Source organism: Ailuropoda melanoleuca, chromosome 11 (genome assembly GCF_002007445.2).
Source record: "Ailuropoda melanoleuca isolate Jingjing chromosome 11, ASM200744v2, whole genome shotgun sequence".
Lineage (NCBI taxonomy): Eukaryota > Metazoa > Chordata > Mammalia > Carnivora > Ursidae > Ailuropoda > Ailuropoda melanoleuca.
In genome coordinates, this window is record NC_048228.1 from 27782073 (window position 1) to 27798460 (window position 16388).

General features: G+C 42.0%; 1 protein-coding gene across 5 annotated transcripts in view; it reads left to right on the forward strand.

Moving 5' to 3' along the window:
* The window catches only part of MANBA (mannosidase beta), a 112940-nt gene extending 96835 nt beyond the window's left edge, over window positions 1–16105 (forward strand). For all 5 annotated transcript variants that reach the window (XM_002916498.4, XM_034671444.1, XM_019796686.2 and 2 more), the window contains 4 exons: window positions 8330–8474; window positions 12043–12185; window positions 13052–13309; window positions 15656–16105. In XM_002916498.4, the coding sequence (XP_002916544.1) occupies window positions 8330–8474; window positions 12043–12185; window positions 13052–13309; window positions 15656–15880 (771 nt within the window). In that variant the 3' untranslated portion in view covers window positions 15881–16105. The remainder of the gene's footprint in view (window positions 1–8329; window positions 8475–12042; window positions 12186–13051; window positions 13310–15655) is intronic.
* Window positions 16106–16388: the final 283 nt, after the last annotated feature.

Here is a 16388-nt window from a genome sequence, read left to right on the forward strand (position 1 = left end):
CAGCACTTAAGTAAAGCAGACATCAGAAATTTGACACATAAAAGAGGCCTTATTGGAATAATGGAGAAAATCAACAAAACCAAAAAGTTAGTTCTTTGAAATGATCAACAAAATTGAAAAAACTGTAACTAGACTGGCCAAGAAAAAAAAAAGAGAGAAGATTCCAATTACTAAATCAGGAATGAAAGAGGGAACACTACTGTTGACCTTAAATAAATAAAAAGGGTGATTAGAGAATACTGTAAATAATTATATGACTGTAAGTCATTTAACCTAGATGAAATGGCAAATTCATAGAAAGACACAGACAATGAAAATTGACTCAAGAAGAAATAGAAAATCTAAAAAGATCTATCACAACTAAAGAGATTGAGTTACTAATCAAAGAATTGTCTTCTACAAAGATGGCTTCACTAATGAATTCTAAAAAATATTTTAAAGAAGAATTAACACCATCTTTCACAAATTCTTCTCAAAAAACAGAAGAGGGGAAAACACTTCCTAACTCATTCTGTGAAACCATTTTTATTCTGATACTAAAATCAGACAAAGACACGTAAGAATCACACACCAGGGCTAATATCTTCTATGAATGTAAACAGAAAGAAATCTTCAACAAAATACTAACAGTCCAAACCCAGCAGCATATAAAAAGGTTTATAAACTATAATCAAGTGGGATTTATCCCAGGATGTAAGATTGGTTCAACCATATGAAAGTCAATCAATGTAATACACCATATTAATAGAGTAAAGGGAAAATAGCTACATCATCATTTCAATAGATGACGGAAAAACATTAGACAAAATACAATACCCTTTTGTGAAAAAAAATTTTCAACAAGCTAGGACAAAAGGGAGTTCATCAATCTGATAAGAGCACCTATGAAGAACCTACAGCTAATATCACACTGAATAATAGTGAAAGACAGAAAGTTCTCTCCCTAAGATCAGGAACAAGACAAGGATGCCTGTTCTCACCACTTCTATTCAACACTGTACTGGAGATTCTAGTGAATACAGGCAAGGAAATCAAATAAAAGGCATCCAGATTGGAAAGGAAGAAATAACACTATCTCTGTCTGCAGATGGCATGATCTTATATATAGAAAAGCTTTAAAAATCCACCTAAAAAATCTGTGAGAGCTAATAAGTTAATCCAGCAACTTTGTAGGATATAAAATCAATATACAAATATCAGCTGTATTCTTAGCATGAGCAATTTGAAAATGAAACTAAATAATAACATTTACAATAGTATCAAAAAGAATAAAATATTTTGGAATATATTTAACCAAAGAAATGCAGTACTTGCACTGTGAAAATTACAAAATATTATTGGGGGGAATTAAAGAAATGGAAAGACATGGATTGGAAGACTTAATATTGTTAAGATGGCAGGACTCCCCAAAGTGATTCACAAATTCAACATAATCCCTATCAAAATTCCTACTACCATTTTCAGAGAAATGGCAAAAATGACCCTAAAATTCATACAGAAATGCAAGGCACCCAGAATAGTCAAAATATCTGGAGAAAACAAATTTAGAAATGTCACACATCCTACTTTCAAAACTTAAGTACAAGATAGTGTGGTTTGACCTAAGACCCAACATACAGATTGATTGAATAGAATTGGGAGTCCAGAAATAAACACATAAGTCTATGGTCAACTGATTTTCTACAAGGGTGCCAAGACAATAGAATGGGGGAAAAAAGTGTTTTGAACAAATGGTGCTGGAACAAATGGATATCCACATGTTTAAAAAAAATGAATTTGGATTCTTACTTCACACTGTATACAAGAATTAACTTAAAATGAATCAAAGATCTAAATGTAAGTGCTTAAGTCATAAAACTCTTAGGAGAAAACATAGGTCTAAACTTTGTGAATTTTGATTTGGCAACAGTTCCTTAGATATGACACCTAATGCACAAGCAACCAATGAAAAAATACATAAATTGAATTTCATCAAAATTAGAAACTTTGTGTGTCAGAGGCCAATGTATCACAAAAATGAAAAGATAATCCACAGGATGGGGGAGAATTTTTGAGTCATATATATGAGAAGGATCTAACATCCATAATGTATTTAAAAACTCTTACAATTCAATAATGAAAAAGATACCCTAATTAAAAAAGAGCCCAAAGATTTGAATAAACATTTCTCCGAAGAAAATGACCGGTAAGTACCATGCAAATATCCTTAACATCATTAGTCACTAGGGAAATGCAGATCAAAACCCACAAAGAGATACTACCTACACCTAGTGGAATATCTAGAATAAAAGAGAAGAAAAGAAGTATTGATAAGTGTATTGGTCAGGGTTCTCCAGAGAAACAGAACCAATAGACTATATATACAGACACATATAAGATTTATTATAGGAATTGGCTCACATGGTTATGGAGCCTGAGAAGTCCTATAATCTACCATCTACAGGATGGAAAACCAGAAGAGCCAGTGGTGTAAAACAATTTGATTTTAAAGGCCTGAGAACTGAAGGACCACTGGTGTAAGTCCTGGAGTCCAAAGGCCTTAGAACTAGGAGCTCCATTGTCTGAGGGCAGGAGAAGATGGGTGTCCCAGCTCAAGAAGAGAGAGAGAAATTGCCTTGCTCTGCCTTTTTGTTCTATTCAAGCCCTCAACTGATTAGATAATGCCCACCCACACTGATGAGGGTGGATCTTCTTTACTTAGTCTGCTGAATCACCAGAAACATCCTGACAGACACACTCAGAAATAATTTTACCAGCCATTTGGGCATCCCTTAGCCCCATCAAGTTCACACATAAAGTTAACCATCACAGTAAGGATGTAGAGAAATTGGAACCCTTGTATCTTGCCAGTGGGAACGTAAAATGGTGCAACTGCTGTAGAAAAGTCAGTTTCTCAAAAGGTTAAACGTAGAGTTACCATAGAACCCCAAAATTCTACTTTTAGATATATATCTGAGAATATTGAAAACCTGTGTTCACACAGAAACTTGTGCACAAATGTTCATAGCATTTTTCATAGCCAACAAGTTAAAATAATCTAAATGTTTATCAGCTCATGAATGGATAAACAAAATGTGGCATACCTATACAATGAAATACTATTCAGCAATAAAAAGGAATGGAATATGAATGCACACCACAACGTGAATGCACCTTGAAAACTATGCTAAGTAAAGGAAGCCAGTCACAAAGGCCATATATTGTATCATTCCACTCACATGAAATGTCCACAATAGGCAAATCCAAAGAGACAGAAAGTAGATAAGTGGTTTCCAGATGCAGAGGAGAGGGAAGAACAAGGAGTTGCTATTAACCAGTACAATATGGTGTTACCTTTTGGGGTGATAACATTCTGGAATTAGGTAGCAGTGAGAGTGCACAACCTGTGATTATACTAAAAGCCAACAAATTGGGAGCTACAAGGGTGAATTGTATGGTATGAATTATATCAGTTGAAACATGGCTTTACTGGAAGATTCTTATCGTCAGGATAATTTTAAGTAAATGAAGAATTTAAATTACATTCTGTCAGGAAGGCTTAGTCACATGGCTACCCCTAGTTCCAAGGGTAAGGGGTATGATTCTGGAGAATGGAGCCCACCCATAGCTCTGTCACTCTGGAGGACAGGGATAATGGGCTTTTGTAAACAGCTAGCAATCTCCATCACAGTGCTAAAGCTGGAATTGGAGCCTAGGCCTTGGTGTCCTGGTTCAATTTCTTTTTACCCTACCATCTGTTTCTCCAAGGAGACTGATTTCGTAAGTTTAGTAATCAAGCAAGCTGCTGAAAACAGATTTTTTGAAACTAAAATAAGATTTGTCTGCTAACAGTGGGACTGAGTAGCCTAGGAAATGACTAAGCATTTATCCTTCTTATATGTAAGATTGTCCTCTTTAGGGAAGGATGCATGAGTGTATAAATACAGGTATGATTTTTAAAGGGAAAGAGGCAGTTCCAGAGATTTTCCAGGGAAGTGGGATTGTACAACATCCCTTTAAGAATTAAAGTGGGCAGTGGCCTTCTGCATTTTTATGAACAAAGGCGTAATTCATTAGCCCTAACTGGCACCTCCTGGTTTGGGTAAACCCAGGTCCATGGTATTGGCGTGGCACCATCTGTCCGTGGAGTGTGCTGCGCTGTTCTAGAGCCTGGAGCACTCAAGAGTCTTGATTATCCTCCTTCACACTAAGTTCAGCTACGATAGGCTACTAGTTAGGGCTTGCCTAGTGTCCTTTTCCTTTCATTTCTAGCAAGGGGTAGGAATCCTGCATGCATGTAAAAAAAAAATTTTTTTTAAGTTTTAAAAATTCTAAAAGATTATTAATGTTTATTAAACCAGAAAAGATAAATTACAGAGATTGTTAGAATAGATATAAAAAAATAAAGATATCTTGCAAGTAGTTCTCAAAACTGAAATACAGACTGAAAACTCAAAGGTTTGTGGGGACTAGGAAGGGTAATTTAAATAGATAGGAGTATGATTATTGAGAATTGTGACAAAACGGAACATGTAGGCTGGGACTTAAGAATTAAACAATATCCAAACAAGAAACAAAAAAACACCCACCTCAAAAAAAACAAAAACAAAAAGCAAAAAACACCCACCTCTGTGGGCCAGTTAAAATCTGTGTGGGGCAGCGTTCAGCCTGGAGGCCACCAGTGGATAGCAGCCTCTTGACTGGAGCCTAATATAGCAATATGCAGCAAGGAGTTTAACATTTGTCATCTATTATTACCAAAAGAAGCAACACAAGAACATAAAATGTTCTTAGCTCTTGCGTTGAAAGAAAAAACTGGAAACCATTCAAATGCCTAATAATTGGAGAATGAGGAGCCACACTGTGGTATAACCGTATAACCATTTAAAGCACAGAGATGCTAGCAAGTGCCAGGGCATGGGAATGTACACGTGAAAACTCAGTGAGAATGGAACACTAAATGTATATGCTACAATATATGTTCACACAGATTGGAAAAGAATTTGGAGCAATGTAAATAATTTGATACTTATGAGATTTTTTTTTCCCCTGAAAAGCTTACATGAAGAAAAAGAAAATGCAGGTCACCTCTATCAAGGCCATCAGTAAAATATCTAGTTGTCCTCTGGATTAGATCCAGCTAAGCACAAGCATGACTATTTAATAGGTTATGGCTTTGTCCTAGAAGTTTTCATTTTTGCCTGAAAGAGATAATTTAATTTCCTACTCTGGTATACACTGATATTTTGTTCCCACCTCAGAATTCTGTTTTTACTTTTTTTCTGTTTACCCTGCTTTATAAATGTGGACCCAAGGGAAGTGCTTCCTGTCCAAAACTTCATGAATGACACCCCTCCTTCCATACCACTCATGAGTTGACAGTGAACCAAGTCTCTGGGGTAATAACAGAGTGTTGCAGGTTCTTTGGCTTCTTTGGTATGTCAGGAATGGCCCAGACTTCGGGGTACTTCAGGTACTGGGAGTTCCCGAATTGTGGGCTGGCACCCAAAGTGGATTGTCCACGGTGATTGCTGTTCGATGCCCATGCTTGGCCTGTCAGGGCTGGACCAGCAGCTTCTGTACTGTCTGGTGACTAGAATCCCTCTCCTCCTGTTGTTACTCACCAGTCTGATGAGGACTGCCTCAGCTTCTCCTCTCATGATCACTCCACACACAGTCTATAAAGCAGTGGCTGTTTTTCAGGAATCTCTGGATGAGAACTGAGATTTCTTCTTGTTCAGGGTCTTGGGTGTTTGTGATGTGGAGGCAGAGACTGTGGCTGGCTTGATCTTGTGCCCATAGGCCAAATTTAGCTTGGTTGATGGGGGTATTATATGGAGGCCCAGGGCTATATAAGTGAGTTCGGAGATCAAATCTTTTAAACAACTATAAAGGCTACTTTCCATGCTGATGGAAGGTAAAGATCTCTAGTGGGCTTGGATGATGCTGCCCTCAAATCTGTGTCTACTGAGATTTCCACTTGGGGCTGCGTCATCTTCACTGAATTTTCAAGAAGTTGTTCCACAACACTGATTTTGTACCATAACTCAACATATGTGAATGCTTACAAAGGGACTGAATTTCTCTGTGCCCGCCTATCCAGGCCTAGAAATAGATAAATCTCTCTTTCTCTCTCTCTCTCTCTCTTTTTTTTTAAGTTTGGACAAGATTGGTTTTTTTACAAGGAACTTGGCTGGAGATTTCTGAGTATAACTGCAGATTGGCTTGACTGATGGATCAAATCTCATAGGTCTGTTTTTCTATTTCATCTCCTCTCACGTAGTGTTGGACTAACACATACAGATTGCATCCTGTGGTCATTTTCAGTTGGCACTGTTGCCGCTCCGTCTGCGAGATCTGTGCTTTCTTTAGAGTGTATTCGCTGCTCTCATCGCTGCGGTCCCAGTGGTCTGGTTCCTGAATGAGGACATTTCTTTATCTGCTCACAACTGATATCATCTCTTGCTGGCATGGTTTTCATAGCTTTCTGAATGGTCGCCCTAAATCCACTGTAGCCCCCACCCCCACCCCAGAGCCTCCGTCTCTCCTTTTGGTCAGCAGCATGTTCTTTGGGAATGCAAATCTGGTCCCTTCACCTGTTGAGCTTAAAAACTTTCTGTGACTTCCAGTTGCCTCTAGGACACACACCAAAACCTTCCCAGGTCTGGTCCCTGCATCTCACTGGCCTCCTTCCCTCTCACTGGCTCCCTCCCTCCCTTTGCTCCTGGCTCTCTGTGTTCAGGCCGCCTTGGCCTCTCAGTTCTTGGCCTGTGCATTCTCTGCTTAACACACATGTCCTCTCCAAGTGCCGGGTTCTGCCCTTTCTGTTTTTCTCTTTCCTCTTCTTTGAGGCCAATCGCCGTTCCTCAGCTAGGCCTATTTCCTCTACTATCCGCACTCCTAACACTGCTCACCTCTCCTTCTTAGCACTTATTACTGTTTAAAGTTTACATTTATTTTCGTGATTCTTTGATTAAGTCCTGTCCTCTACACAAGCCAATAAGCTCCATGAGGGTGGGTTTGTATCTTTTTTGCTGGGAGAGGCTGGACCATTACCAGCATGTAACACACACTGTAGGTGCTTATTAAATCTGTATTGAATGACCATGATTTTTTCTTGCTTCACCCTTTTGGAATTTTATGACACCGCCTCATGTAAGTCGTACGTTCACCTATGACTTTCTCACTAGCCAGCTTAACTCTATTTCAAGGTTTTCCCTTTATGTGAGCTCTTTCAGCTTTTAGAAAAGCATCTGGGCTTTGTCTTCTAGAAAACCTTATCTGCATCCTTCTTTTCCTTCCTCTGTGAAAATCCAGGCCCTGCTCTAAGGAGGAGTCCTTACAGCTCTGACCATCTCTGCAGGTTCTCCTTGGTGACCTCTCCAAGTGAGCCTGAGAGCCTCTCACTCATGAGCCTCCCCTGCTGTAGCTCTAAGTTAAAAGCGTGGGTAACAGGGGAGCCTGGGTGGTGGAGTTGGTTGGGCTTCCCGCGCTTGGTTTCAGCTCCGGTCGTGATCTCAGGGTGCTGGGATCGAGCCCTGCGTTGGGCTCTGCACTCAGTGCAGAGTCTGCTTGGGACTCTCTCCCTCCCTCCGCCCCTCCCTCTGGCTCGCACTCTCTAAAATAAAATAAAGTCTTTTAAGAAAGTATGTGATAACAGCAGCAATGAAAGGGTGATTTTTCAGTGATGTTGCCAATAACTAAGAGTCCTGCATGAAGTTCTTTAGTGCCTCTTCAACAGCAACTATATTCACGTGTCTCGTTGCTGCAATTTACCTTCTGTTCTGCTATAATGAAGGAATTACATTCATAAGAAATTTTACATTATCAAAAGTCATGATATAAGAACAATTGTTTGAATAGAAAAAAGGGGTTAGGGATTGAACAGTATCAGACTCATAGTGAAGTTATTTTTCCTGTAGAATTTTTTTCTAGTAAAACTTTTTTCTTTAGTAGCTATGAATATATTTGTAAAATCCATCACTGCAAAAAAAATTTAGCGTTTGACTACATATACCATTTACTCTGGAATAATAGTCTGTTTTCCGTCATTGCCTACACTATCATTAGCAAGGAACCTTTCATACCATCCCATTTCCTCCATCACCCATTGTTATAATAAACAGGGACACTAAGACTCCCAAACCAATCAGCTGTTATAGGCAACCCTTCTGCCCTACTGAGGGGCTAGTTACAGAGCTAGTATAATAATGGTAGACATAATGCTAATCAGATTCCCTCATTTATTCAACCTGCTTCAAAAAAACACCCTCGAGCCTGCAGTTTTCTCAGATCTAGACACTTACGCCGAACAATAATACTTGTGCTTCGATGTTTTCCCCTGAATCAGGTGATGCAGGCCCAGTGTGTCAAAACAGAGACCGAATTCTACCGCCGCAGCCGCAGTGAGATAGTGGATGGGCAAGGCTACACCATGGGAGCGCTGTATTGGCAGCTGAATGACATCTGGCAGGCTCCCTCCTGGGCGTCTCTAGGTAAGTGCTGCGGCATTCCCCATATCTGTGAGAGAAAGCAACTCCTGTGCGGAGAGGCGCGGAGAAAGCCCGGCTCCAGAGAGGTCAGATGAATCCGAGTAGACCACCCCCCCACCGCAGTGCAGGGGCGGCTCCTCCCACACGCTGCCTATGGACTGCGGCCGCCCCGCCCACCTTCCTGGTCTCTCTGGGAGCCTTCCAGGCAGCCTTGTCTGACTTCTGGGCTGTGCAGAGCCACAAAAGCCAGCTAATGAAGGGGGTAGGTTTATGCATGAAGATCTCAGCCACGTGTCTTATAATTATCGTTTAAAATTTTGAATTTAATTAGGAGGAATTTGGTCCAGGTTAAAAGAAGCAATTACTTAAGCCTCTCTTCCACTATTTAGAAGAACTCAACCTAGTGGAAGCCTGGCGCAACTGTGTTAACATGTCCTTTTCCCCGGATTCCCCTCTAGGTCCATAAGGTCATCTTTATTCTTGCCGTATTTGTCTCTTGGGGGATACCTGGTGGGGTCAGAAATCCACGTAGGAAGGCTTATCAGTTGCACCTGTTAGGTTGACAACAGGCAGATGACTGACGTGCCCACAGTTTGAATTATTCTATTTTTAAAAATTAAAGAGTAATAATCTTTGGTGTTCACTAGCGGTGGTTTGAAGCAAAGTTCAGTTAATAATGTACACAAGAATTTGGGGCCAAAAATGAGGCAGGGCCGTACAGTAAAAAAGCCCCTTTGCTGGTGAGGTTCTTATACTAGCTGTGAAAGCAAAGCCGAAGGAGCCCCGTACCCACGCGCTTTGCTTAGTGCTCTGAATCACCTCTTGCGGTAAATTGGTGTTTCGACCAAGTTTCTCCCACCAAACTCTTTATCAACACCAACCAAATTAACGAGTATTGGATGAGAACCAGGGATAGACTGGGGAGAGTAGCCTTTCTGGGATGCTTAAAACTGGACAAAGAGATATTGTTCAGAGACACTTGGACCCTGCGCCTGCCTTCTCGTATGTGGATGAGGTCGTGGACTCCCGAAGCAGTGTTTGGTTCGAGAACTGGGAGAGCCCAGTCTTAGTTAATTTTCCCTTAAATGATTGTATTGCAGATTATTTTAATGAGTTCTTTAGAAAGGGTGAGTTAACCCAGGAACAGGAGTATGATGGCAGAGCAAGAATTCATTTTTTAAAGTCTTGCAGGATGATGCCTCCGTGGAGAGGGTCGCCATCTTCTTGCACCTGTTACAGAAAACAGGTGCCAGGGAGGAGGTGTGATAAGGTACTCTATGTCTGTCTGCTCCTGCTCTGGGCAGCCTCATAGCCTCTGTTTAACTCTGCTTCGTTGGTTTAACGAATCTGGTGCTTTTAGTGTGTGCCAGTGGGGGTGGGAGAAGGTATGTGTCACCTCCTATCATCTGCATGGCGATCCTTTAAAGGGATCATAGCTGCTTGGAATCTATAGATTATTATATATTTCCTTTAGAAAATTAGTCTCATTTTTAGTTATTTTGCAAATACAGAAATCCACCTGAGCATTTTATTTTGCTTGGCTTATAAACTTGGGCAGGTACAGAGCTAATGGAAAAGCCAGAAATCACATAGCATCTTTAGGTGACTATGCAGGCTGTTCTATTGGTAGCCGTACTTTGTCACTGATGAGTAACTAGTGTGTGTCCCAGTGAGACCTTGTGCTTCAATTGCTGTCCTCCTGTGTTCTTTGTGTGACCATGAAGCTGGAACCGTGCATGTGAAGTCCCTTCTGTAATGGATATCACACGGGAGAGTCTGTAAGTCACCTTAGGTCTGAGCCAACTTCCATTTATGAGAGAACTTTCCAAATATGGTTGATGTTGGAACAACAGGAGGTTGAACTGTGCAGGTCCTCGGAGATGCAGATTTTTTAGGTAAAGACAGTACAGTACTGTAAATGTATTTTGTCTTTCTTCTGACTTAGTAACATTTTCTTTTCTCAGCTTGCTTTATTGTAGGGATACAGTATATAATACATATAACATACAAAATATGTGTTCATTGACCATTTATGTTATTGGTAAGGCTCGGTCAACACTAAGCTATTAGTAATTAAGTTCTGGGGGAGTCAAAACTTAAATGTGGGTTTTTGACTCTGCAGGGCTTGGTGCCCTAACCCCATGCTGTTCAAGGTCAACTTTGTAAGTTTGAGTTCATTTTGTAGATCTAATACGAAAGGTCTCTCCACCCCTCCCTGCTCGTTGTTTTTAAGGGGAAATATAAAGAGTTGCAGTTGAACTGCTGAGAGTTCAAATTTTGGAAACCCTGAAGAAATTGGTTCTATCTGAACTTCACATTTCTCCATCTGAGCGGCTTGCACTGTGGATTCTGGACATGACACCCCCACCACCACCACACCCTCGGCCCCCTCCTGCCCGCTCTCTCCCTTCCCACCATCTCTCTGGAAGTTGTTCAGTGATGCAGTGCTTTGTGGGAAAGAGCTTTTTGAAATAGAGGCACGTTGACATGTTTTTTAGTTTGGGGGTTTAGCATAATAGACATGCCAACAGGGCACAGAATTCATAGGTTCCCGAAAGCTTCTAATTGTATCTGAGCAACTGTCATTAATTGTCATCTGTTTGGATGTTCTCCTCGAGTCTGCACTTGCCAGCAGCATTTGTGATAATGGTTGTTTTATTTCGCTCAGAGGCTTTTGTGCTTATGGGAAAAGGAAGGAGACTTTGAGTTCTAAATAACTCTGTCACTTTTTAAATTGTTTTTTTCCCCAAGTGTTTTGTTTATGTATTTTTTAGGTGTACCATACAGTGATTCGACATTTCTATACATTGCAAAATGCTCACCATAATAAGTGTAGTTACCACCTGTCACCATACAAAGTTATTACAATATTATTAACTATCTTCCCCATAAGTCTTACTTTTTTTAATTTTTGAAAGATTTTATTTATTTGAGAGAGTGGATGTGAACAGGGGGGAGGGGCAGAGGGAAAGAGAAGGAGAGAATCTCCAGCAGATTCTGCGCTGAGCTGCTGAGCATGGAGACCCTGAGATCATGACCTTGGCCAAAATCAAGAGCCAGTTACTTAACCAATTGAACTGCCCAGGCGCCCCTCCCTCTAACTCTTATAAACAAATATTTATAATATCTTATACAATTGTAATATTTTCTTACAGTTACTAATGTATGTAACATTTTTACCACCGTGCTACCGATTTCCTTCTTCATGTGTATGTAGTCAAAAGGAGTATTGGTACATTGAGCCCCAGAAAGCAGAATTATGTTGAGAAAGTGCTGCCTAGGAGTCAGGTCTGGGCTCAAGAGTACTGCCTGTGGCATGTTTGATTTACTGCCTGAGCCTCCCTTGCCTCATTGTCAAGTGGATGTGAATGCCCGCCTCACCCAGAGGTGAGGACGCCACGAGGTAGAGACCGGAATGCCGCGAGGCCTCAGCGTACGTGGGTTCGTGCCCCCTTGAATCTCCCTGCTGTGCTTGGTCCCTAGAATCATGACAAGTTGGACATAGCTAGACCATGGGCGAGGTGACCCTGACTGCTTGACCCTCCCCATCTCTTAACTTGCCTATTTTTAGAGTATGGTGGAAAGTGGAAAATGCTTCATTACTTTGCTCGGCATTTCTTCGCTCCGCTGTTGCCGGTGGGTTTCGAGGATCAAGACGTGTTTTTCATCTATGGTGTGTCAGACCTTCGCTCTGACTGTGAGGTGAAGCTCACTGTAAGTTGCTTGGAGTTTTTTTTTCTCTCTAAGGCAGAGGGAGCGTTTTTGATCATTTCTTTAGTTATTGGTTATATTCCTTCTGGGAAAAAGAGAAGAGAAGTTAATTTGTATTGAAATATGTCTAGTGCCTGTCGCAGAAAATGGGCTGTCCTTGGACTCAGAATACCTGTACCTTCAGGGTTAAACTCTGTCATTTATCCCGCGACCTTAAGGCTTAAGGCCTTGGTGATTCAGTTTCCTCATCTGTGAATATCATGTCTTCACTCATCAGCCTGTCTTGAAGGATTTCAGCGGGCAGTGAATAAAATAATTAGATAAAAACAAATTATAAACTGCAAAGTGCCACTACAATATAAAGTTATATCATCACAAGAATCTGGAAATAGCCTAAACTTGACGGAAAGAAATCCTTAAAAATGGTTTGTTAAAGTGAAAATCTGTAAAAGCATTCCGAATGTATATGGAAGACTACACCTGCATTTAAAACGATGCTAGGCAAAAAGAGAGGGTAGAAACTCACAGAGTCTCTGGTGGCTGAGGTTGGAGGACACTGCAAATAGGTCACGGTTACGGAATAATGACAGTGCACCTGGTCCTGTGTCTACCATTGATGATTTTATTTAATTCTCACATCAGCCAGTGAAGTTGGTGCTGTTCTTACCCTCATTTTACATGTGAAGAAACAGAGTCTTTGAAGAGTGGAGTAACTTGCTCTATTACAAGCTCTAGTACTTAGTGGGGCTGTGGTTCAACCCAGGGTTCGTAGGCTCTTAACTAGTTCTGCTGCTCTGACTTTCATCTATTATTCTCCAAAAAAAAAGTGACCAAGAATGTTTGTTTTTGCTCTGTCTTGTTTCCCCCAGGTGAGAGTCCACACGTGGAGTTCCCTGGAGCCCCTGTGCTCCTCTGAGACCGAGCGTTTTGTCCTGAAAGCAGGGACGGCCGTTCTCCTCTATAAGGAGTCGGTGCCTGTGTTTTTGAAGAATTGTGGGAATTGTACACGGCAGAGCTGCGTGGTTTCCTTTTACCTTTCAACTGACAGCCAACTTGTGAGCCCAGCCAACTATCACTTCCTGTCTTCCCTGAGTGAGAGCGTGGGACTCCACAAGGCACACGTTACTGTGAGTACCAGGGGCCTGGGGCCCCTGTGGCCTTGCAGAGCTGCCCTGCTTCTGGGGCAAGCACATGGCATCCTGCATTTTGCAGAATTTCTCCTTGGTCCTGAGTTGACCTGAGACCTGGGGAATGTTAGTCTCTTCCCACTAGAAGCAAAGACCAAATGATTTTTTTTTCTAATTCAGCATTTGTCAGAGTTTAGGGTTCCTGCCACTCCTGCTACCCCTTGAGCCCTCCATAGTGGGCTGGAGCAGAGCAGGAAGAGGCAGCAGGAGCCGTCACCACTGACTGCTCCCGCAGTGCCTTCTGGGCTCTGTCCCTGGGCTTTCCTGCTTCATCCCTGAAGTGTCACCTGCCATCCTGGCAAGCGAGCAGAGCTGTGTAGAGGGACGACCAGCAAGCCCCGGCAGAAGCACTCTGACATGGAGGGTTAAGGAAAGTTGATGCATTTTAAAAATTTTCCCTCTATTCTCTTTGATTTATTGTTTCAAAGTAGTTTAATCACCAAATCTATAATTGCCAAGAAAAAAATGGGATGACCAGAATGTGTTGTTATAAAAATTGTGCAGCTGGAGAATGTGGAATCTGTCTAGGTGATTGAAAACCCTTCCTACTCTTTCCCCTACACATGGTGATTGGATGTTTCTCTAGAAAGCTTTATTCTCTATGTTTAGTGAAGGTTAAATTTGTTTTAGGCCTGTACTTCATTGAAAATGGCTTAAGTGACAGGGTTTTGGTTTTTTGGTTTGTTTGGGTTTTTTTTGCAATTACTTAGAAATAATCATATTAAACTCAGTCCTTGAAATGAAAACATAACTTTCTAATTAATAGTGAAATGTTCATATAATGAAATGTAAGTCATCCATGGCAACTGACGCAGAGCAGCTGTGACGGGAACGGTGTACATTCACACAGCTTCTTTCCAGAAAAACAACAATAAAACCAAAAAACTATGTCGCAGATACATTTGCAGTCTCCAGACTTAGGATTTTGAATTCTTCTTCTCTTTGCTAAACCAGGCCTTCATGACCTTGGGACAAGTTGGGATTTCAGTGAGACTTGCCCTTCTGAAAGGATATAATAGTAGTAATAATAGTTAACATTTACTTCAGGCTTCCCATAGGCGAGGCACGTGGGTGTGCACTCCCCGGTGGGATGCCGGGAAGTTGTTTGCCATACCTCCCTGAAGCCAGGCTACAAGCTTGACCCTGGGGTCTGCGGTCATATATAGAGATGAGACTTCAGATCGGAAGAAGGCAACAAGAGGGAGCAGGCACCATTGTCCTTCCAGCTTTGGCCTTGGAGCAACGGTAGCTGCAGCCTCCCTGGCAGCCTTACAGGCTGGCTGGGGCCAAGCCAGCCTGTGAAGTGCACGCCCGTGCCCGCCCCAGGGTCTTCACCAAACAGCCAGGCGGCAGGATTTGAGAATGTAACATCTAGCTTCAGACCTGAATCTCTGAAACTCCCAGACATACCTAAGACAAAGGTCTGTTTTCTTGTTTATAACTCCAAACCCTGCATGATATGTAAGGCCAAAATCACAGAGAGTCAAAATTGCGCCTTGAAATTCTTTATGCCCCACCCCACGTCCGACGTCAGAGCTACGGTGTGGTGCGTCTGCTTGTCGAGTGGGCATGTTTCATGTCAAAGGCACGGCTCTAAATACCAGATCACTCTCAGTGGCAGGCTCACACCGAGAGACCCTCACAAACCCCTACCGTCTGGGGCACAACCCAGGCTCGCCTCGCTTTCGTGTGTGCTAGTCGGCTAGTGAATGACAGGGCTTAAATTGCACTTTCCTCTGCTGTTATTGTGTGTGATTTGCACGTGTTAAAAGTGCTAATAATGTGACTTTGTGGTACTCTGTGACAAAAGAGAGAAAGCTCTAACGGTAGAGCTTTTGTAAATGCCTGGCAGGTGGCTGTCTAGATTGCTGGATCTTTCCAGAAGACAAGCTCCATGGCGGTGCTAGCGCCACATGTATCCTGAGAAAGTCATTGAAACTTCCCAGCCCTTATGCCAAAATGGTCCTCTCCCAGTCCCCTGAGAAAAACTGTAAAAGATATAAAGCTGTGAGCTTCTTGTGAAATGTTCTCCTTAATAATTGGAGACGACATATTTCTGTACTTGGCTGGAGATTACAATTTGGTAATTTCCCATAGCCTTAAATAAATTTCCACGTATGTTTTAGTGTCTGACGCAGTGCGTGGCATGTAAGACTTTGGCAGGGGCAGAGCCAAAGCTGTAGGAGCTGCGCTCCTTGTTGGCCCACGTTAATGCTCTGACGGGCACTGTGGCTGGGAGAGATAGGTCTCCCCTCGTGGTTCACTTAATCTATCTTTTTCTTTCAGGCCATCATCTCTCAGCAAGGTGACACATTTGCTTTTGATCTGGAAACCTCTGCCGTCGCTCCCTTTGTTTGGTTAGATGTAGGAAGCATCCCCGGGAGATTCAGTGACAATGGTTTCCTCATGACTGAAAAGACGCGGACTGTATTATTTTACCCTTGGAAACCCACCAGCAAGAGTGAATTGGAGCAGTGTTTCCGTGTGACTTCCCTGATGGATGTTGACTGAGGGACTGCAGGTTGTATTTTCAGCGGACGCTGGAACAAAACCTTTCTAAGGCTCCTGCTGGAGCTGAAGACAACCAGAGACAAGATGAAGAAGCGAGGATCAGAAAGAACGAATTCTCAACATTTGCTGCAACATGGACGGCACTGGAGGAGATAATGCTAAGTGAAATAAGTCCAAGCAGAGAAAGACAATTATCATATGATTTCTCTCATCTATGGAACATAAGAACTAGGAGGATCGGTAGGGGAAGAAAGGGATAAAGAAAAGGGGGGTAATCAGAGGGGGGAATGAAACATGAGAGACTATGGACTATGAGAAACAAACTGAAGACTTCAGAGGGGAGGGGGTGGGGGAATGGGATAAAAAAAAAAAAAAAAAAAAAAAAAAAAAAAAGATGAAGAAGCGAGGAAATGTGTCTGCCCGCTGCTGCATGTCTGATCCACCCCTCCGTGAGGAGTTTGTGCAGTGCCTTCCGTCGGGGAAGGTTGTTGACTCAGGTGATAGCCTC